The sequence below is a fragment of the Nyctereutes procyonoides genome, unplaced genomic scaffold (genome assembly GCF_905146905.1).
Source record: "Nyctereutes procyonoides isolate TBG_1078 unplaced genomic scaffold, NYPRO_anot_genome, whole genome shotgun sequence".
NCBI classification, from domain to species: Eukaryota; Metazoa; Chordata; class Mammalia; order Carnivora; family Canidae; genus Nyctereutes; species Nyctereutes procyonoides.
In genome coordinates this window covers 5,258,815-5,282,869 of record NW_026575129.1, presented here as the reverse complement: position 1 = coordinate 5,282,869, position 24,055 = coordinate 5,258,815, and the positions used below count along the sequence as shown (strand labels likewise).

The 24,055-nt window shown below is 39.6% G+C and overlaps 1 protein-coding gene across 1 annotated transcript in view; it reads right to left on the bottom strand.

The window, feature by feature from the left end:
• RASGRF2 (Ras protein specific guanine nucleotide releasing factor 2) overlaps positions 1–24,055 on the bottom strand; it is a 236,943-nt gene that overhangs the window by 149,087 nt on the left and 63,801 nt on the right. The window contains exons 2-4 of the mRNA XM_055342302.1: positions 23,450–23,556; positions 4,387–4,534; positions 2,022–2,111 (exon numbers count right to left, since the gene is read on the bottom strand). Coding sequence (XP_055198277.1) covers positions 2,022–2,111; positions 4,387–4,534; positions 23,450–23,556 — 345 coding nt within the window. The remainder of the gene's footprint in view (positions 1–2,021; positions 2,112–4,386; positions 4,535–23,449; positions 23,557–24,055) is intronic.

Here is a 24,055-nt window from a genome sequence, read left to right as displayed (position 1 = left end):
ACAGACAAACGTGAGAAAGTGCACCAACTTATGAATTTTAGCCAACGAAAATTTACTTAACATCTTTTAAGTGTCCAGGTAAATGCTGGGTGGTAACCAGAGAAGTAGATGTCATAATCCTTAACCCAAGACTCTGCACTAACCTGCAGGGTAACTCTGAACTCTGGTCCTCCATTTTCTCACCTATAAAATAATGGACCAAAACAATCTGAAGTCCTTTCTTAATATAAAAAAAACCTACATGATAGCTTATTAGGGTCTATGATATCTATCTAAGTTGGCAGACTTAGCAACAAAGCAGGTTGCAAATCTACATATAATTGAAAACATTAAATCACTCCCAAATGTCCTTTTAGTATCATTGTTATTTGTTCAACACATTCTTATACTTTTTATTTTTTCCCTGCTATTTTACCTACATGGTCTAAATTATCATGCATATAAACAACTATTCTTCTTTTGCAATTTTAAAATTATTTGATTTACCTACCAATGTTGCTATCATACTGTCAATTTTCATGCAGGCATTCATACAGTTGCCATGCTTCAAATAATAAAAATCAATCACATTCTAATAGATTTATGTGGGGGAAGTTACATGCACATTATTTGGAGAGGTCTAATAGAAAGTTTCTGTGTAATATAATAAATTTCAATTTTTGGTTCCTTGAAAATAAAAAATTATGTTGGTATTTGCCAAGATGAGACTAGAGAAACTAATTTATTTGAAACACCCCTTTCCACACAGACATTAGGTTGATTGGGGCATGAAGAACAATTATTTTTAAAACCTACTTAAGTTCAAAAACAGGATTTTTTTTAATTGCCTCTATTGAGAAATAAGGTAGAAAGTATAAAAAACATTTATCTTTACTCTTCCATTTAACAAAAGTACTTTCAAAATTCAACTTAATCAAATTTTGTATTAAATAAAATCTTTCCATTTACTTAGGTATTGCCCGCTGAGCAAAAGCTGGTGTACTTATTTACTTACTTACAAGTTTCTATTTAAAAAAAGAACTGAAAATTGTATTTTACTGATATCTTTGTTTACAATCAACTCCAGACTATTAAAATAAAGGCAATAATATTAATCTTGTATCACAACATCAACCAAATTCAATATAAAAAATTTTAAATTCTAAGAAAGAAATGGTGTTCCTTTCATTTTGTATTCCTTAAAAACTGAAAATATTGCAATTTAGTTCCAAGAAGCATCTGTATTTCAAATTCTGAGCAATATTTAAAGTTTTGTTACAACTTACGGGGAATAATTATTTAGCATGGAAAACAAGAATAAAAAAATTAAGATGAAATAAGATCTGAAGATGTGTATCCAAAGAAACTTCTTTAACTGTGACGCTTTTCACATAATGTTAACAAAGCTGAGTAGGTAATTTATAAAAGAATTAAGATTATAGAACTCAAAACATAGATGACATAAATCAAACACAGTAGAATAGAGTTAGTACCAGTGTCTGGCTAATTGCAAAAGTTGTGCAGTAATGTATGATAATAAGGTAGAAAGATCTGCTGATTATGTAGATGTTAAACAAGAAAGAAACAACGATAACAAAACAAATCAGAGCAGATGTATTTAGTCAATCTTTTCATATGTTCAAAAAAATTCTTTCTAAATAAGCACTTAAATCTAAAGCTAAAAGAAATATTTTTTAAATGTCATTTAAAAAACACTCCTCTAAAATATGAAAGCAACACAAAATCAGGAGGTTCAACAGCACTTACTTAACCCAACTTGAGAACACTGCTGTCTTAGCGTCTGGTTTTTGGCATCCTTCCCACAGAGTCCAAAAGACAATTCTCAGAACTGGAAAAAAATCTCAAGCTAAAACCTTTCCAAAGTAGCCATACCTGGATCACTCCAAAGGGCAAGTCTGAGAGCCATTAGAACAGATACACCAAGGTCGTTCTCAGCTCAGGGACAGGGTAGCAAGACACCACTACAGGACAGACAACTGATCACCATGCTTCCCCAAAGCCAGAAACCCCCAACAACCTACCTTTTTAATCTTCTTGATGTCTGGATCCTCATCTTCTTGATTGCTTTGGTAAGGCCGCATTCGTTCCTTGGTTTTATTAAGAGCGATAATCTATAATACAGAATCGGTCCATTTCATGATTTGGGAAATACCGGTTTATAGCCATAACTCATAGAAGTTATGTCTACAAGGAAGCTTATGAGATCCTCAGGAAACTTTTTATCCATCCTTTCTTCCTTTGGTGCTAAGGCAGGGGAAGCATAACTTCACCCCAAGCCTGTTAGTGTTGCTAACAAAAGTGCTTACAAGAAGTGACTGTGAAAAGTGTGAAATAGGATTGGGTTAGGAGAAATGTTAGCCCAAAACTCGGCCTAGAGATAACTAGGTCAAGGCCTTTCTAGGAGCTGAGTAGCATGATGCCATTTTGCCTGATGGCAGCTGCCTGTAATGCCCAGTCTTCAAATGCAATGACACTCAAGCCCAAGCTGTTGCTTCCTATAATCAGCCTACAGCCTTCCAGGGACACAGAGAACAGCAGATTCACAGAATTCTTTGGGAGAATGGTAACTGCAAAGAAACTTCAGAGCCTTGGGATTGATCTAAGCCAACCAAGAAAAGATGAAAAGATAAAAAGGATAGAAACAACCTGGGATCTCTTTGTATCTCCAGCCTAGTTATGTGGCCTGTGAGGGGTAATTCAGGATCAGATGGCCACGCCAATATACTTGGTAACAAAATTCACTAGACTACTGCTCAATTGCAGGTTCTTATAAAGGTAAATACCTATTCAGATTTACTAACAAGCAGACACTTAAGAAGCTAAGAGTCATAATTGATTCCTCTGACTTGTCTTTACATTTTTGTCACCAATACCAAACACACATTTCTGCCATTTTCTGGCAAAGACATGGGAAAATACATAATAATAAATTATGGTTCCTGCCGAGCGGCCACACAAGACATACCTGCTACTGACAGTTTGGGGCTGCATCTATATTCAGACTAAAATAGAATATAGTGAAGACAGAAAAACATGCACGAATAAATATTGGGGAACACTGCTTGGTGCTGAGTTTCTGTTGTGGAGTAAATGCCAACCTCTTTCACTTAGCAGACAAGCATCTGCTCTAGCTTACTGTGTTAAGAAAGAACACAATAATTTTGTTTTAAATTACAGTGCCTGATATAGTCTTTTAAAATGCAGGTTTGTTAAGTTTTCTGTTGTTGTTTTCACTATATCAGATTTCAGGGTTGAACCGGGAAGTTAACAACACTAATGATATGGTGAACATGGTCTGCAACTTATCACCAGAGAAGCAATTAGATCCCAGGTGGAATCAGCTTATACTCATGTTCTGTCAACTGGAGGTGATGTACACAGGCAGCAGGAGGTGAAAACCCTTCACAGGATTCAGAGTATGTCTTAGAGGAAAGTGTAAGGAAACAAAGAGGAAAACATTATCCAACGGCTATAAAAGTGACAAGAAAGTTACCAAGACCAAGGACTCTGAATTGTTCTGTAAGTGGATTACAATTAGTAGTAGGTTTCATTCTGTTCTATTCTTCTCTTTTGAAGTTAAGAAAATGCTAATGCATTCTAGTCAGGAAGGGGGAAAATCTTGTTTTCTACATTCCTCTTCAGTTCTTCAGTTATTGATCGCTTCCCACAAGGAATAATAGGACAGCAAGGAAAGATACACTCAGGTTTCTATATACAGACAGAGGCACTTGTGTGCGTGGGAGGACCCAGGCCCACCTCCATGGCTGCCGACACCATGACCATCTTCTATTCTCACTTGGTACAACCTCACAATCTGGGCATGCTGGGCCTTGGAAGTTTACCTTCAGAGGGTAGGGGTAGAGGTGGAGGGAGGCAGAAGTGCTAAATTTAGGAAAAAGTATACCCTAGAAAATGTCTTATGCTTCAACTCAAATGTGTTTTTCAAAATACTAGAGGGGAGAAAGTTGGACTCCTTACATGTAGAAGCAGGAATGTCCTCTAGATTTCATTTCTGGTCCTTCCTTAGTTGCCATTTGGGAGTTTATGACAGTTTATGACAGACTCACAGTTACCATTACTACAATAGTCTACAAATGGCTAAATATTACAGTCGACTCTTGATTATCTGATCAAATTAAGGACATCAGGAGCACAAAATAATTAAAAAGCAGCATATTACTCTGGTATTTTGTTGTAGCATATTTACTCAATCCTAACATAGATGAGGTACCTTTCTAGCACAGATATGTAGTCTGACTATGTACATGTTGACAGCAAAGGAGCTAAGTTTGGGATTGAAATTTTACCCTGGTAGGCCTTATGTAATTATGCGGAGATGACAATAAATGTGAAACAACGGGGAAGAATCTATCAACTGGGAAGTACCTCTGATTTAAGTCTTTCAATTTCTGTATCTTGATCTTCAAGTTGATGCCGGAGCTGGTTAGCTGCAATTTTTTCTGTCTCTACGATCTGAACTAGATGAATGTACTTCTGCATTAACACTTCCCTCTCAATCAAAATGTCTGCATAACTTAAGAGAAAATGACACAGTTAGTCAATGAGATACCGTTCTAATGCAATTTCACATAGAACAGCATACACTATGCTTTAAAAAGAAACCATAAATGTAGCTTGTTGGCTAGCTCTACTTTATGTAAATATTAACCTCTGGCTGACATTTCATATCATTTAAATATATAGAATTTGAATCATCATTTTACATTTCACTAACTAAACTAATAGTTCATTTAACTATATAGAATTTGGAACATTACCACCTTACATATCTTTTACTAAGAGTTCATTTAATGAATGGGTGCCACCCACAATTTTACCATATAAGCTAGAAAAATGCAAAGGAAATCGATTGTTTTATAAAGAAATAGATGCATCTCTTTTAACAAAAACTGAAGTCTTTGAACTGATGATACACACTTGGTTTCAAGGGATGATATCCAAAAATGTTTCACTGGTAAGTCGCTAGCCAATTAGAGCAGACCTGCCAAGTAGAATGTGACCACCAGAATAGGCACTAGTTCAAAAGAACTATGAAGCCTATTCCGGTGACCCTCAGCCCTGCCTGGCTCTCTTTAGTATTGTGAGACCATTGACATTTCTTTCAAAAATCAAAAGCAGCAAAAATTTCATTCTAAAAATAAGTGTAGATTCTTGGGCCCTACCACCATCAGCCTCACCTGTATCCATTCTTTTGGTCAAGTGTGGTAAAGGCAAAACTCTCTCTTAGATTGTTATTGACTATGCAATTCTGTAGCATCGGGAATTTTGCCTTTAGGTCTTTTTGCACCATTGGAGACAGTAAAATGTTTGTTCTTCCATTCACATAATCTTTCTCAAATTGCCTGATAATAGTAGTAACTAATAATTATTATTAAGTGCTTCAGATGTGCCACATATACTCATTTAATCCTCACAGCAACTCCAAGACACAGACTTCATCATCCCCATTGTACACAGAAAAATTTTAATCCACAGAGGTCACACAGCTAGTAGTTGGCAAGGCTGGAATCAAATCATGTTTGACCCTAAGCTCGTATTCTTAATCACAAGCTAAACTGTGTCTCTAATAAGAAATATTACACTGAATATGAACGAGAACTTTGCAGCAGACATGTCTTGAGACATCTGCTCAATCTTGTACTCACTTACCTCTTACCTCTTCTTTGAGAACTTGGGCCATAGCAGCCATGTTTATACCACAAAATCTGTCCTTATCACTAAATTACACTAGTCTAAAAAGAGATAACTGGCCCAAGCTAAACCAATTAGTCTTAGTCCTTTTTGGAATCTGGCACTCTGTCTCTTGTCTATCTGCTTGAACTAATATGATATAAGCTTGGAAACCCTGGATACCATTGTTGGGCAGCCATATTTGGCCATATCCATGCCAAATAAAGTGAGTCTGCTAAGAAAGAAAATAGGCAGATGTTTAAGAAAATAGAGATAAGAGAGATAGAAAGGTAATGCCTATTTGGGTTCTTGTCAACTTTCTAGTTTCTGGTTCCACACCCTCATGATACCTGAATATATTTTTTATTCTTGGGTTCAGTGAGATACTACAATTTCTCTCTAATAAAGTCTCTGTAACCTAAAGTAGTTTGAAATAGGTTTCTGTTACTTAGAACTTAAAGGGTCTTAAAATATTTCTAAAATCACAATTTTAGTTCAATTATCTCAACATCCTCAGCACTTACATTATGTGTGCTATTAGTGTTAGAAAAAAACATAGTGTCAGCAATATTTTAAAGTCTCTTCTTCTAAGAAATCACCCTAATAAAGTAGAAAGAAAGGCTGTATAAGTGTAAGTGGGAAGAGGGGGAAAAAAAAGGGCAGAGTCTTCATAGAATGTGCTTTTAGAAACTTTAAAAGGAGGAAATAATAGAACATGAGAATGTAGTTATTATAATAAAAATTCTGCCCTTTCTCATCAATTTTATTAGAACTATAACAAATTTATTGCAAATATATTAAATCAGTGTTAGATAGCAAGATGGCATTTTTTTCTCTTATAAAAAGTCCAGTCCATATTGTACAGCTGAGTTCATGCAGACTCATTACCAACATCTGTCTCCCTTCACTTCCAAGGCCCACTGAAGTGCTAGGAAAATTATTTTCTGTTTAAAGAATGAAACCATAACAGCATTATAAAACAGGAAAGTATGCCATCAACAGACCAGAAGTTGTAAGAAATTCCATAAAGAGAAAAATCAAGTAGAATCAGAGTGGTGGGAATTTCAGAGTAGGGGAAGACACACAAGGAGACACTTTGCATAAGCACAGGTCCCACCAAGGTGGCCAGAACTCCAAGCCTGGACTCAACAAATTCAAAGAAATGGAGTAGGTAAGGGGGCAATCATTAGGGTCATTCATTAAACAAGTGCCTTTGCAACATATGCAAGTTAGGCCTCTCCTCTTCCCAATTCCCAAAGTAAAGAAATAAAAGGGACAATTGGCAGTGACATGCCCTCAAGTCACAGCCCAAGATGTGCTCTCTGTAGATAAGGGACCATCAACTAACTGGTCTAATGAGGAAGCTCGACTCAGAGAGAAAAGAGCTTGGATTTACATCAGACATCCACCGTAGACATAAGAGAACCAAAAAAAGGATCAGCACTAGAAGGGACTAGGAATGAAATACATGTATTGTTTTTCTATTGTAAACATATTACCATGAACTCCCTGGTTCAAGACAACACATATTTATTATCTTACAGTATCTGTGCAAGGAAAGATCCAGGTTGTTTAGCTGAGTATTCAGCTCAGAGTCTCACAAGCTAACCATAATGGTGTCAGGCAAAGTGCATTCTCATCTGGAGGCTTGACTGGGGAAGAATCCACTTCCAAGTTATTCAGATTATTGGGAAATTCACTTTCTTGAAGGTATAGAACTCATGCAGCTTGCTTCCTCAAGGTCATCAGGAGAGCATCTCTGCCGCCAAGGAAGACCTCCGTACCTCCAAGAGGGCTTCCAAGGATTGAGTCGGGGCCACCCAGGAAAATCTTCCTTTTAATTAACTCAAAAGGATCTGATTTAGGACCATAATTATATTTGCAAAGTCCCTTTTCCTTTGTCAAATAATGTAATCTGATCAAGAGAGTGACTATCTCAGTGTGCTTGTCATATAATAATGGCTAATAGCAAGTCACACGTTCTACCCATGAACATACACAAAGTATGCCCTATTACCTGAAAAGGAAGCCTATATATAAGTGACACAGATGCAGAATAAACCCAGGCCAGCTACCTGGAATAACTCATAAGGTCCTTCATTTAGAAACAAAGATCACTAGAGTCTTGAAAAAAACAACCCAGAAAGAAAGACTTCTGTAGTAGGCAGCATCTAAGATAGCCCTTACTGATCCCTTCCTTCTGGTATTCATGTCCTTATGTAACTCCTCCTAAGTGTGAGCTGAACTTAGATGACTCACTTCCAAGGAATAGAATATGGCAAAAATGATAGAATGGCACTTCCCAGATCAATTTACAAGAAGACTCTGCCTTCCAGTTTGCTTGCCTTCTCTTGCCGTCTTGCTCGTTTGTCCTGAAGAAGCCAATGCCATGTTGTGAGCTGCTGTATGGAGAGGTCCACATAGACAGACACTGAGAGAAGCCTCAGGCCACCAGCAGATAAGGAACTGATAAGGAAGTGAATCTAGCTAACAATCATGTGAGTTAACTTGGAAACAGATCCTTCCTCTTTTGAGTCTCCAGCTGAGACCACAGACCTAGCTCACACCTTGATTGTTGCCTTGTGAGAGACCTTCAGTCAGAGGCACCCAGTTAAATCATGCTTGGATTTCTGACCCACAGACACTGTGGAAGGACAATAAATTGCTCACTGTTTTAAGCATCATGGGGTAAATTGGCATGCCAAATGAACAAATAGAAAAGATACTAAAGAAACAAGGCCAATTCAAGCAATAGAGATGATCATCTTCAGAGAGATATGGAAGGATATTAGAGTCATAAGGCAAAAAGGGGCTGCTATAGAAAAGAAATAACCAGATAACAGGAAGAGTTCTTGGAAACAAACAATGATTACTGAAATATTACACCTCAGTGAATGTGCTAACTGATAAAACAGACATGGCTGAAAACTAAGCTAGATGGTTGGAGACATAAAGAACACTGAACAACAATAGCAACAAAAACACAAAGAGAATGGGGCACCTGCGTGGCTCAGTTGGTTAAGGGTCAGACTCTTGGTTTCAGCTCAGGTCCTGATCTCAGGGTTATGAGATCGAGCTCTGCACTCAGCATGAAGTCTGCTTAAGACTCTCTTTCTCTCCACCTGCCCCTCCCTCTGCTCATGCATGCACTCTCTCTCTCTCGAATAAAAAAAATAAATCGTAAAACACACACACACACACACACACACGCACACAAAGAGCTTAGAATTACAGAAGAAAGGTTGTGCAACACTGAGTACAGATCCAAGGGCTCTAATATCTACCTTATGGGAGTTCCAGAAGGGGAAAAACATCTTCCCTTAACTGAACATGATACAGTTCAAATAGAAAGGATAAAACAAATGCCAGACAGGATAAATGAAAACATTTCATACCCTGATTCACCTGGTAAACTATGAGAGCTCTAAGGATTATAAAGGCTTCCAAAGAGAAATCACAGTTTATCTAAAGAAAGCAGGAATCAAGATGACATACTTGTCATCAGTAACCTGGGATGCTAGATCACAGTAAAGAACTAAAGAGAAAGTATTTTGAACCGTAATGCTTACACCCAGGCAACCATCAACCAACCAAGTGCCAGTTCAAGGCAGACAGTTTACTAGCAATCACATTTACTAAAGGAGAAAAATTATAAGGAGGCTTTCCAAGCAAACAAAACAGAAAAAAAGACAAAAGTTAACATTGAATGCAAGAATATAGGCCAGATGAAGTAACGGGAGCTAGAAAGAAATTAAAAGTTCATGTATGCAAGATTCTCCTTCAAGGAGCAAGTATTCAATTGCATATGATTACACTTCGTTCTCTGTAGAACCAAATACCAGTTTTGATACTTTGGTACATTCTAAAACTATGGCTTTTTGTCTGAGTTCTTTATTGGTTTTTTTTATTTTCAGAATCAAGAGACTTAATTCAATTTAGGAACGGAAGGTATTTAAAAGTTTATAAATAGAGAAGAAATAATAATGAAAGGAAAAAAGCCTCAGGGTTAGTGGAAAGAAGAGAACAATAAAGACACATGAAAATGTCTAAATTTACTTATTTGTCATAGCAGAGATTCACTACACACTGCTCAAAACTGTTAAACAAAGAGAGTTAATTATATTATTTTAAGACAAACTCAACGAATTTAAAAGCCAAGAATATGTAAGTAACAAAAACAGAGGAGGTAAAGGGAGAGTAGGTAAAAGGTATTGTAAAAGTGTTAAATTCCTCATCTTTATAGCAAAGAGCTAATAAAAGGGCCTAAAATCATTAAGTCAAGAAGTTAAGGACTTTAGAATATAATATATAAATATTAAAGAGAGGAGAAAGGATCTACTTAATCAAAGAAGTAAAAATCATTTGTCAAATTTGTTCAAGAGCTTTAAGAACAATAATACTCTGCACTGGCAAAGATATGACAAAATGGGCGCTGTGTACCAGACCGAGACATTCTAGGAGACAGTATCATAATAAGTATCACAACAGGCTAAAAAGTTCATATCCTTTGTCATAGTCATTTCAATCATAATAGTCTAACCCAAGGAAAATAGAGACTCCCACAAAGACATATAAAAAATCAGATGATCATTCATTAAAACAAATATAAGAAAATTGAAACAATCTAAATATAGATGCATATAGTATGGAAGTGGTGAAGCAAATAATAGTTACCTCTACACAATGGAATGATACAAGCCACTTAAAGTCATATTTTTAAAAAGATAGTTAACATAATGGAATATATTCAAGACACACTAATAAATTAACAACAACAGCAAAAAAAAAAAAACAATCCCAGGAGATTAAAGTAAATATAATTTGTACATGTACATGTGCTGGGGCAATTATAGATGATTTTTATATACTCCTTTTGTGCCTTTCTGCATTTTCCAACATTTCTATATTAAGTGGCAAAAAGAAAATAAGCAGCTCCTAATGGCAATTATTTATTCTGTGAGGTGAGCTTACATAATATTTATTACTTTCTTTATATGTTCCTTTAGATGACTCCAAATCCACTCCAAACCCACTCTCCATTCAGTACTTATTGAATGTTCTTATGCACCCAGAAACTGTTCAAAGCTCCAGACACAGGAGTAAACAGAACACAGAAACAAACAAAACAAAACGGTGCCCTCATGGAGTTTACATTGCAGGAGAGAGCAAGAGGCAATAAAATCAAATTTTAAAATACATACTATGTTACCTGGTGATTAGTACCTTAAAGGAAAAAGTGGGGTGGGAGTGGGGAGAGTAGGACAGAAAGTGGGGGAGATAAGGGTTACAATCTTAGGGTGTGAGAGAGGGTCTCCCTGAGAAGATGGTACTGAAGTGCTGACCTAAAGCTGTGAGCCATGTGTCTAGCTGGTTGGAAGAGTATTCCAGGTAGAGGAAATAGCATGTGCAAAAGCCCTGTGGTAGAAGCAGGCTAGGGTGCCTGAGGAAAAGCAGAATGGCCAGCTTACTGGAGGAGTAAGAAGAAGAGGGAACAGGATTCTAAAGCATGTAGAGCCCTGTAGACCAATATAAAGTCTCAGGTTTTCACCACAAATGAGATTCAGAGCTTTGATCAGAGGCATGTCAAGATCTGACATTTTAACAGGATCACACTGGCTGCTGTAATGGGAAAAAACAGTGGTGGGGGGTGAAGTGCCAGGGGAGAAGAAGGGAGGCCAGTTGGAGGCTCCACAATAATCTAGGCAAAAATGTTAAAGATTAGTTCAGCACCCAGCGTGGGACCTGGCACAAAATAGTCATTCAAATAAAAGTCATTGTCAAGTGGAAAAAAAAAAAAGTCATCTAAGATGATTTGCTTTGCATGCTTTATTCTTCTTCACATAATTTTCATTTCTCAAAATTTTCAAGTCATTCCATTCATTTAATTGGTTCTCTCTAGTTTATTACTCTTACTGGAGCATCTACTTTACTTTGTGTCACAAAGCTTTCTTTATGCATCCTGTTAGTGAATGGATTATGACAAATCAACTCAAAATGCTTCCTTTCAACGTAAGAACTCTCAGAGCACTGGTATTTCTATTTTACTATACTTCCAATATATGTTCTATCTGATTAAGTTTTCCAGCTGCTCAAATTTTTTTAAAAGATTTTATTTATTCATGAGAGACACAGAGAGAGAGAGAGAGGCAGAGACACAGGCGGGGAAGAAGCAAGCTCCACGCAGGGAGCCCGATGTGGGACTCGATCCCAGGACTCCAGGATCACGCCCTGGGGTGAAGGCAGGCACTAAACCACTGGGCCACCCAGGGTTCCCACCCCCCAGCTACTCAAGTTTAAGAATTTCTGCCTATTTATTATTTATTTTTATTTTTAATTTTTTTGTTATTCTGTTTAACTCCACCAAGGGGAAAAAAAATAGTCTCTTCACTGACAAAGGAAATAATAAAATTAAGTCACATAAATCAATATGATGATAGCCAAACTCATACGTCCAGTACCAACAGATGGCAGATTTTCAGTATATATATGAGAGTAAAACACTCATGTGTAATATTCATAATCAAAACCAGACACCACTGTTCCATATGGGACAAAAGGAAACATTCCAATGGAACCCTAGAGTCCAGAGAAGTACAGTATAAAATCATAAGCCTTAATTATTTTTACAGAAGAGTAAAAATTACATTAGCTTCATAAGAAATGGTTAAATGGGCCAGAACCTCATCCTAGTTACTTGAAGACATATTTGATAGCTAGCTAGCTAGATAGCTAGATAGAGACAGACAGATATAATAAGCTAGATAGATATGCTAATGAGATATAATGAGAACTGTAACAAAACCCAAACTGAAAATTTGTATTATAAGTGACTGAAGAAAAACTCCCACTAAGCTCCAGGATTATGCTCAATGTTATTGAGAATTCTCTTTGGAATCAGCATCCCTCATATCAGGGGCATCATGATGTCTTTGGGAACTGGGAAAAGCCAGTCCTGCCTGACAGCAGTGCAGTTGCCATCTAAATATTTGAGCACTGGGAGCAGCCACCTTATCTACACAAGACTGTACCTCCCTAGCTTTACTCATGGCCACTTCAGCGTTACTATCATCCACTTTTTCTGGCCCTCAAATTCTCTTACATTGATAGCTCTACCCCACTGACTAATCAATATTCATTAGGTGTCACAGTAGGGTGAGGGTCTAACTTATCACCCCTGCTAATCCCCACTCTTTACTGATTGACTCTTTTCTCCTATACTTGTCCCCTTTACAATAAATAGAAACACAAGCAACTCTGTTAGAAGAGATCAAAAAGAGGAATAAAACGTAAAGACTAAAATTCTGTCTAAATATTGCTCCTTCTTTCCAGTTCACAGTGAGTAGCTCATTACTTAAACACCTAACTTCAGGATATATGGAAAGTTGTCAGTAACCCTTTCCAAAACACAATTAAACATAAAAAACAAGCATCATAAATATTGTTATAAGGTAATAGAACAGAAAGCCAGTAATGGTAAAATAATTACTTTGAGGCAGAGACATTTTAAGGAACACTTATTTCCAAAAGCAAATATATTTTATACTATATATATATATATTACTATATTATAAAACTTAAGAAAATGTTTTATATCACATTTCTGTTGATGATTCTTTCCTAACATTGACACTTCTATTTCCTTACAAATGTGCTTAAATAGTATCGGCAAAATTCTCTTTCTGATCACAAAAAATTATTTAGTATATTCATTAAATCCAAATGGATTAAAGGGGTTTGTAAGTTCTCATAATCAATTTCTACTACAAGAACTCTAAATAAAATGGCAATAGAGAGACACCTGGGGGGCTCAGTGGTTGAGTGGCTGCCTTAAGCTCAGGGCATGATCCCAGGATCCTGAGAACGAGTCCCACATCGGGCTTCCCTCGAGAAGCCAGCTCCTCCCTTTACCTGTGTCTCTGGTGAATAAATGAATAAAATCCTTTTTTTAAAAAAAGCAATGGAAGTAGGTGAGGATGTGGAGAAATTAGAACCTCATAAATCGCTAGTGGAAACATCAAATAACAGCCGCTATGAAAAATTAGTTTGGTGGTTCCTCAGAAAGTTAGACCTGGAGTTAACATATGACTCAATAATTCAACTCCTAGATACACCCAAGATTTTTCAAAACATATGCCCACCAAAATGTGTACACAAATATTTATATCAGCATTACCATTTGCTATTTAATAATAGCAAAAAGTGTAAACAATCCAAATGTTCAACAATGGTAAACGGATAAACAAAAGGTGGTACGTTCATACAATAGTATTGTGCCATAAAAAGGAACGGGGGACCGATTATGCTACAGCATGGATGAACTCTGTTAACACTGCCAGAAGTAAAAGAAGCCAGACACAAAAGGCTATATGATTCCATGTATACAAAATGTCCAAAATGAGCAAATCCATAGACACAGAAAGTAGGTCAGTGGTTGGCTAGGACCAGGGAAAATGGGGAGTAGGGAGTGAATGCTAACAGATATTGGGGTTCTTTGCAGGTGTTAGAAAGGTTCCAAAATTAGATACTGGTGGTGGTTACACGACCTGGTGAATATACTAAAAACCATTAAATTGTATGCTTTAAAATGGTAGGTTTTGGGCAGCCAGGGTGACTCAGCAGTTTAGTGTCACCTTCAGCCCAGGGTGTGATCCTGGAGACCCGAGATCGAGCCCCGCATCGGGCTCCCTGCATGGAACCTGCTTCTCTCTCTGCCTCTGTCTCTGCCTCTCTCTCTCTGTGTCTCTCATGAATAAATAAATAAAATCTTTAAAAAAAATAATAAAAATTAAAAAATTAAATGGTGGGTTTTATGAATTTTTTAAATATTGTTTTTTTTTAAAACCAATGGGACAGCCTCCCCACCAAAAACAGTATTTGTACTGCGCTATAATTCAAAAACTTTCTGCCAAAAAAAAAATGCCATATATATAAGAACAAGACCAAAAAAATGGTGCTAGGGGATCTATAACAAATACAAGGAGATAATATCTTTGTCATACAAAGAGCTCATAAACAAACTGATGAGAAACACACCAACAGAAAAAATGAGGAATGAACATGAGATGATAATTCATATAGGAATCACAAATATTAACAATAGCAAAAAATACCCAATTTCACCAATAATCAAGGAAATGCTCATTACAGCAAGATACCATTTTTTATCCCTCAATACATATAATACAGATATTTAAAAAATGATTCCAGCTTTCTCATGTCCTAGTGGAGGGAGATTAAACTGGTACACACATTTCTGAAAAGCAATTTGTCTCTGTGCCAGGAGCAGCAGATAAGAGATGAGCAGTAGAGGTCTGCTTTGAAGGAATTCAGGCTGCCAGAGAGAAAGAGACCTAAACAAATCAATGCAATAATCCTGCAGGGGCTTGAAAAGAAATAAGGGGTTACAGTGGAGGCTCAAAGAAGGGAATGGTCGGTCCTTTCTCCAGGGGGAGGAAGGGGACCAGGGAAGGTGATGCAGAGCTGAGTCCTGAATGGCAGGTCTGTTAGATGGAAGGGGACACGCCAGCACATTCGAGTTCCTGGGTGTGGTTCTACAGCTACAATCCAGGACACAGGGGATGGGTGGGGTAAGAAGTTCACAGAGGTCAGCTCGGGAGGGGCCTTGCTTGGACCAGATCACTGAACCCCAAGTTCTAGGATATAACAAATATCAGTCGAATGAATACAATTTTTTTTTTCTTAAAAGCAACGTGAATCATGATGCTATTCTCTCCACTCTTGGATCTGGTTAAGATTTTCTATAGTAAAAAGTAAATGGAATTTAATAACCAAAAGAGCTAACAGGAACCCTGGAGTCCTTCCAGGAGCAGATGTTCTTTTCAGAAAGGACACTCCGGTGCCCTGTGGAGAAGGGATTAGGAGGCAAACATTGAAGAGAGACAGGTGAGGTGGCTGAGCAGTAAGCCAGGCAACCACCGTGGACACGGAGAGGAATACAGACTAGATGTTTCAGGGCTCAAATCCACAAGGGGCTGAATGGATGTGAGCAGTGGGGGCAAAGGGTGAAGGATGGCATTCTGCTGGCTGGAGTGGCTGAGGGTACATCTACAGGAGACTGTACCCTGGTACGAAGAAGGGGACAAAAAGGGGACATGGAGAAAAACAGGAGTTTGGACTCAGTGAGTGTCAGGTAACTGGGCACCCAGGGGGAGAGGGCATGTAGATAGGTCAGCATAGAAAGATGACTCTACATAATAGAGGCAATACATCTTGCTAAGTACACAAGCTCCGCAGTTAGCCTGCCTGGATCTGAATGTCCACTCTGCCACTTATTGCCACTTAGTAGGCTGGTGGCCTTCGGGAGATCATTTCATCCTCTAAGACCCCAGACTCCATAGGAATAGTACCAGCAACTTCATGGGCTGTGGGATTGTTTAGTGAAAAGAGTACACAGTGCAGTTACCATAGTGTCCAGTAGAGCAAAAGCATGGGGAAAGGGTGGCTCCATCCACCTGGTGGCTGCTGGTGAGGAGAGAAAGGCGCAAAGGAACAGAGCAGTGGTGTTAACAAAAGGGATAGAGCATAAGGAGCAGTGAAAGAAGGAGAAGAAATGATCAAAGGAGTAGAAGGAGAACCAGGAGTGAGTGATGTTGTAGAAGAAAAAGGAAAGATAATTTCAAGAGAAGATTCAGGTCTTTATATAACGGAGGTTAAAAAAACAAAACAAAACACCTCCAAGTTAGTAAGAAAGGAAGATTGAAAATAATGTGAATAGTAAATAAAGAGGGTGTAATCATATAATTTACCTACCTATCTTATGTACCCATCTTACCTATTTATCTAATGGATATGCAAATACGTAGAAAAACGGAGCACAGGATTGTTACTAGGAAATACCTTTGAGGAAGTAATTGGGCGTGGGGAATGGGGCCAGGGAAGGACCAGCATACGAGTAAGTGCAAACTCTAACTTTTTACTCTCTCTGCTTGTCATTGTTTGAATTTCCTTTCTTTTAGACAGCTTGGATTTAGACTATTTGTGTAGTAAAACCTAAGTATTAAATATAACTGTGAAGCTGGAGTTATATAAGGAAAGAAAAGCTTCAGAAAGGCATGGTCAACTCAGGTGGGGACAGACACCCATCATGAGGGGCTGAAAAGGGAGCAGCCCAACCACTCCTTCAGAAAGGCCTGGCTGCGAGCAAGAGAGGGCAGCTGGAGGGAGGATGCAGGCCCAAGAGAAAGAGTTGTGGGTTCTTTTTTAAGATTTTATTTATTTATTCATGAGAGACACAGAGAGAGGTAGAGACCCAGGCCGAGGGAGAAGCAGGCTCCATGCAGGGAGCCCGATGCTGGACTCGATCCCAGGACCCCCGGGTCACCACCCAAGCCAAAGGCAGGTGCTCCAGCGCTGAGCCCCCCAGGCGTCCCAAGGGAAAGACTTTCATGTTTTGGCTTAAGGTGGGAGAGATTCATTCAAGGAGAATCCGAGAATACAGGAAAAAAGCCAAAGGGGGGCTGGTAGGCAGATGGGAAGTGTGAGCGAGCCAGGGGGTAAGTGCTGGAGCAAGGGAAGTGGAGGGAAGGGCTGAGGGCAGAAATCAGCCTCAAACTGAGCCAGCCCCGTGGCAGTGGCGCCCCGCAGGTGGCCGGGCGCTGCACACAGGACACCTGTCCTGCAAGTGCGTGGCCGCTCCCTGGGCCGTGGGAGCAGAAGCAAAAGCGCCGGGAGGAGTAGGAAGCAGAACCGACAGGTGAACCTATTAACAGAGGGCTGCACAGCAGGAAACTCAAGGCCACCTCTTCCCTGTAGAAAACAAGTTCTAGGATCTCATCAAGTGAAACTGTGCATTGTTCTCAGACACCTTATCCCTCCTCTCTCCTGTTGCGCTTTGCAGGCTCTAAGGAAGAAAGCGTTGAAGTCTCTCTTTCATCCTGTTAAATCTGGAGGCAAAGGACCAACAGAACTTCTTAGTAAAAAAAAAAAAAAAAGATGTATCTCAAATGAACAAAATCTACACCTTCCGCTTTGAAGTAGTGATAGTCTTGCTCCTACAAGAAGAATACAAAACATGGCTTCAGGATTGCTTGAGGCTATAACATTACTGCCCACGTCTGATTTTCTAGCCCTGTCATTTCCCTGTGATACATGAAGCTCTTTCCACTTTTCTATGTAATCACCTTTTTTTCTGATTTGTAGGGGATTTCTCCATGCACATTCTATAAAGAGCTGATTTTATGGGGAGGATGTGATACGCAGTGTGGCCTTTATAGTGATAGACAGATTTTAGACATTTCCCTCTAAATTAAGCCTCTGTCCAAGTAAAAAGGATGAGGTTATAGGCACTGGGTGTTTGGTACAGTCACTATGTTGGGGCATGTGGTTGTGTATGTTGTGTGTTGTGTGTGTGGTATATGGTGTGGGGGAGGAGAGAGCAGATGGGGGGTGGCACGTGGAGAGAATGAACTACAGGCTGCCTCCGGCATATGTGATCAAAAGGACTACAAGTGAAAACAGACCCAAGTGGATGAATCAGGGCTTTTAAAAAAAATTATTTATTTATCCATGAGAGACACACAGAGAGAGGTAGAGACACAGGCAGAGGGAGAAGCAGGCTCCACGCAGGGAGCCCGACGTGGGACCCGATCCCGGGTCTCCAGGATCAGGCTCTGGGCCTGGGCTGAAGGCGACACTAAACTGCTGAGTCACCCAGGCTGCCCCAGGGCTTTCTTTAGTGGGCAAGAGGACAAGACTTAACTGGAAGATTAAGTTTCTCTGCTCATCAAATTCAGCACTGACAGGGTGCAGGAATGGGTTATGTCAAGCCCCTCCCAACCTAAATCTAACATGAGCTTTTCAGAATGGAAGCACGATGCCCAGTTCCTTTTCACTCGCAAATGTCCTCCCCACTGAGAAGAGTCTAAGATTCACCTGCCACAGGTGAATCACACACCAAGAGGATGGAGGAGAGTCAAGATGGGGTTTGAGCAGAGTTGCAGCTCAAAAAATTAGAAAGCAAGCAAAAGACACAGTAGGCCTGTCTCAAACACAGAAAGCATAAGCCATAATTTTGCAGGAAGAAAAAAAAAAGCTGCAACATTCCGTGGTGCGCTGTACCAGGCACAATAGTCTCTACCATCTGCAACTTTTCACAAGTCATCCTCTAACCTCAGCTTTGATAGAAACCCAAAGTCAGCTTTCCCCTTAGAACACACCTTGCTTCTCTAGTAGCTTCTGATACGCATTTTCTCATATCTTGCACAGCCAAGGGCAAAGGAAGCCCTCAGAATGGCTCCTGACTGCCCCTTCAAGGCAAGTAAACTCTCCAATTCCCCACAGAGGCCCTTCCTGACCTGTGCTCATCATCTCTGCCCCACAAACCTGCTTTCCTCCATCATCTCTTCCCCCAGGAAGTGACACTATCCATGATGGGGGGCCTGAGAGATGTGTAGGCTAGCACCCTGATCTAATACCACCCGCATCCAGGTGGTCACAAAGTCCTGGGAGAAGTCTATCTTCCACTGCATCTCTGGAATACTTTCCACTTCTCTTTTCTTAACTGTCATAGCCCGGGGCCTTTGGGTCTTATGCTTAGATCAGAATGGGTAGAGTTTTGGTACCTCTACCCACCTAGCTCCTCTTCCCGGTCATAACCACCTTCTAACTGCTGAGGCTTTGCTTGGTCAGTGTTCCAGCATATGAAAAGTTGAGAAAAAGTGCTGTGGATGCTGTCTTTAAAGCCAATGAGACCTACGGACCCACAATCAACTCAGTCAATGTTTTTGACTGTCCTAATGTCAAGGACTAAATCAAACATAGTGGAGAGATATGACCAAGAGGAAGACAACAAGAAAAAAATCAGGTTATTGAGAGTATCCAAAGTTCCATACTCAACTACCAAACCACTTATGGAATAAGCATAGATTTTAATGCCATTAAAATGCTCTGGCCTCACCTCATCCAGACAAAAATAAGACCGAGTCTTGCTAGCAGCTTCCCATGAACTGGTGCCAATAATACGTGATGGAATGATATTTTAAATGTGCCAGTGTTCTAGAAATGTAGTATTGGCCAACTTCAAGAAAAACTGTAAAACAAGCTTTCTGGACCCTGTCAGAGCTTGGAAATGAGAATATAATTTCCAAAAAAGACTTTCCTTGAATCTCATCTAAGGGAGAAAATATGCAACTCAACATCCCGGAAAATGACCCAGAGATCCTCTCTGAAGGCAAACTGGAGCAAGTAGATTCAGCTCTGAGGTAGAAAAGCCAGCAGCAAGAATGTGATTTTCATGGCACGCAAGGACAGCAGACCCAAGCCAGTACTGAGAAGACAACCCAGGAAAATAGCAGAGACCAGGAGAAAGACTCTGAGTGTTTCTATGTAGTGTTGGCAGGACACTCAGAAAAGAACTAGTTTCAGGCTAAAATAGTCATCAGTTAATCAAAAGCTCAGACTTTAGCAAAAAAAAAAAAAAAAGAAAGAAAGAAAGAAAAAGAAAAAAAACCTCAGACTTTTAAAAACAGAGATTAATAAAACCATAGAACATTTTCTATTTAAGCAGTAGCACCAAATTAATGACATCAGACTGTCCTCTAAAGGTGAAATATTTAGTCAACCAATCAGTTGTGTAATTAGCACAATGCCAAGCAAAACTGGCTGACGAACACCTTCTCTGAATCAGCTTCATTAACTTTCTGGCTCTGTACATGTATGAATGGTCAGAATGAATTTCACAGATCAAAGTTTACACCAAAAACTCAACTTAAACTTAAATGAAAAAATTGTTATCTTCCCTGATTTATAAAACAAAAAATTTAAGAAGCAACTCAATGCAAAAAGTCAAATATAAGAACTGAAGTATAAAGTAGTCTGTTTAAAAAGAAGTCATCAAAGAATCCAGTTCTGGGCCATAAATCAAAAGAAGAGCAAATTTAATGGACCAAAAAAGTCAGGACATTAAAAAAAAAATCAATTATTAACTAAGTCTTCAAATCCACAAGAGAAGAGAATTTTGATCATTTGATCACCTAAACCACTAAAGTGGTTTCTAAAGTCTATGTTTCCTAACAAGACCAAAAGTGCCCTGCTTTTGACCATATGTCAATCAATACCAAATACTGACCCACACCCCCATGTATGACAAAGTTCTCATGGCAGAGGAAAAAAAAACTTATTTAAAATCTTTTTTTTTAATTTATTTTTTTATCTTTATTTTTTAAATTGTATTTATTTATTCATGAGAGACACACAGAGAGAGACAGAGACACAGGCAGAGAGAGAAGCAGGCTCCATGCAGGGAGCCGGATGTGGGACGTGATCCCGACCTGAGCTGAAGGGAGACGCTCAACTGCTAAGCCATCCAGGCGTCCACTTAAAATCATTTCTGAAGTAATGCATACTCTGTATTTGGACTACCACAATATTTGCTTGGCAACTACAAAGGTAAGGTATTAACTAAAAGTATCTGACTTCTGGAATGAATAAAGAGGGGAGAGCAAACACACGTTTTAAGTTATTTACTCATTTTAATTCCCAGGTAGATAGGAATTACACAGAGATGGTGTCTAGAAAGAACGCAAAGGTGCTACCTTTCCCACTCGATACTCCTTTCACCTTTGAAGACCTGACCCTCTTTCTATAGCCAGTCGTTGTGCCTTACAGGAGATCCCTGAGCAAAACCCTCAGACAGAAACAATGAGAGAAAAGACAGCTGAACCGTGTGCCAGGGCCCCTCAGAGAGCAGCCTTTGGTTGCCAACCCTGTGCATCTCAAAGAAAGATTTTGAGGAGGAGGAAGGAAATGGAATTGAAATATTTTGCAAATAACATCCTCAATTCTCAATCCTGACCTTACATGAATCTATCTGCATCTCTGAATAGAGGAAAAGAAAAAAAAATAGAAAAGAGGAAGACTCAGGAGAAAAAGATGAGAATGAAGACAGGTACGATCCAAAACACTGGCTACAGGCTCTAGAGTCAGACTGATTTGGGTTCGAAGCCGAGCTCTGCAGCTGAACAAATTCATGTTAGATGTTGGCCAATCTGCTTAATAATCATGAGCCCCGGGATCCCTGGGTGGTGCAGTGGTTTGGCACCTGCCTTTGGCCCAGGGCGCGATCCTGGAGACCCGGGATCGAATCCCACGTCGGGCTCCCGGTGCATGGAGCCTGCTTCTCCCTCTGCCTGTGTCTCTGCCTCTCTCTCTCTCTCTGTGACTATCATAAATTAAAAAAAAAAATTTAAAATCATGAGCCTTTGTCTTCTCATCTGGAAAGTGGGTAGTTGTGAGGAATAAGTAAGGTATGTAAAGCACTCAGCGTGTTGCCTGCCACAGAAGAGGTAGGTAGCTGGTCAATATAAAGTAGTTGAAGAAACGAGAGGGGTGGGGAGGGGAAAAGGGGGAGGAGACTTCCAGAAACAACATCTCAAGGGTTCAAGAAGAGTCTAAACTCAGAACAAATGCTCCATCCTCGTTATAGTCAATCTGAAAGTATTTCTTGGTCACCTACTACATAATTAGCACTGTGCTTTGTTCAGAAATGAAGCATCCTCTTCCTCACTCAAGATACATACAATCCAGCTCAAGACACAGAAATCACACATGTGAACTATGTAAAAACAAACAAACAAACAAACAAACAAGCCCTAAATTGTACTAGACCGTTCAATATTCTACGTGCAGTAATGCAAGTGCTAGAGCGGTTTGGAGAAGGAGGCCCCGAGGGCTCCTTGTGAGGGGCAGTTACAGGGACGGGGAGGGAGAGGCAAGATGGGGCACTGAGGAGAAGCAGGGGGCCTGTCAGGTGAAGGAAAAGAAGCTGTGCACAGCCAGAGTTCTTGCCACTGAAGCACCTGGGAGATGAACAGGGAGTTACAGAGTCACCCGAGATGGACAGGGAGGGGACAGGCAGGCAAGCAGCGAGATGGGAGCCATATGAAGCAAAGATGGACTGGGCTAGGACGCCCGGGGCGGCTCCGTGGTTGAGCATCTGCCCTCAGCTCAGGTCGTGATCCTGGGGTCCTGAGATCGAGTCCTGCGTCGAGCCCCTCGCAGGGAGCCTGCTTCTCCCTCTGCCTGTGTCTCTGCCTCTCTCTGTGTGTCTCTTATGAATTAAAAAAAAAAATGGACTGGATTTCAGAAATGAATTTGAAAAATAAAAGAGAGGGAACTGCCTGGGTCTCTTTCAGATTTCTTCTTGTGTGAGGCCGAGTGTGTTCTTTCTACCTTCCTGGTATTTCTTAGGAGGAAATAAAAGCATGGTCTTCTCTCTCCCTGGATAGAGTCAGCATCACCCTTTTTGATAAGCAGCATCACCCTTTTTGATAAGCACTTGTTTTGTAAACCCAGGGCAGGGTTTACAAATGTGAGCTTGGCTGCATCCATATCCCTGGCTCTGCCACTTAGCAGCTGTGTGACCTCGGACAAGCAAACTAACCTTCCCGACCTCCCTTTACTTCTCTGTAAAAGGGGGTAATTATAATATTCACTCTCAGATTGTGGAGAGGATAAGCAAAATCAATACATTTAATAAATTCCTTAATTGAGAAGCCCTCAGAGGAGCACCTGGCACATAGGAACAGTCCACCGAAGTGACCTATTATTACTATCGTTGTATCTATTACTTTTCACTGTTAGCTAGAATATGGCCATAGAAGGCTCAGAGAATCATCTCGCACATGACTAATGAGGAGGTACCAAGGGATTGCAAGTTCTTCCAAAACTACAGCCAACAGTGAAAAACCCCAATGCGAGAGACCCGGCCAGTTCAGCGTCACAAGAGGATTTGAGCCCCTACCTGGCTTGGTGAATGGCCTCCATCCACTCTTTACCGTCCTGCTCCTCCTCACAGCGCAGCTCCAGAGGTTTCTGACCTTCATGGCCAAAAAGAACAGTAAAGTAGTACTGGAGAGAAAAACAAAGTTTAGTTTTAGTTTTCAAGCATGACCATAAAATACAGTTATTTCCCTACATGGGTCTATGTTTTAAAAATGCATCAGCATTATGTAAATCCTATTTCAAAACGTAATATCACTCCTAGTCCACTTGGCAATGACTTTGCACCTAGAAGATACAATAGGTTGCATCTTAACACCCTCTGTAAAAGTCAGCCCACAACACCTCACTAGATATGGAAAAGGTAATTTGATAAGACTCTACAAAGACACACAATTAAAATTCCTTACTGAAATTTCTAAACCTAATAAAAGATACCGAGCAAAAATTTACTCAGTGTAAATGAGTAAATTTCACCAACATTTTACCCATTGGTGTACAGTACAAGCAGCCCTTCTAAGATCAAAAATAAGAAAAAGATGGCAGTTATCAATGCTTCTATTCACTAATTCTACCTGGAGGGCAGTATAGAAAAATGAAGGGGAAAAGGCACAAGAAATGGGAAGCA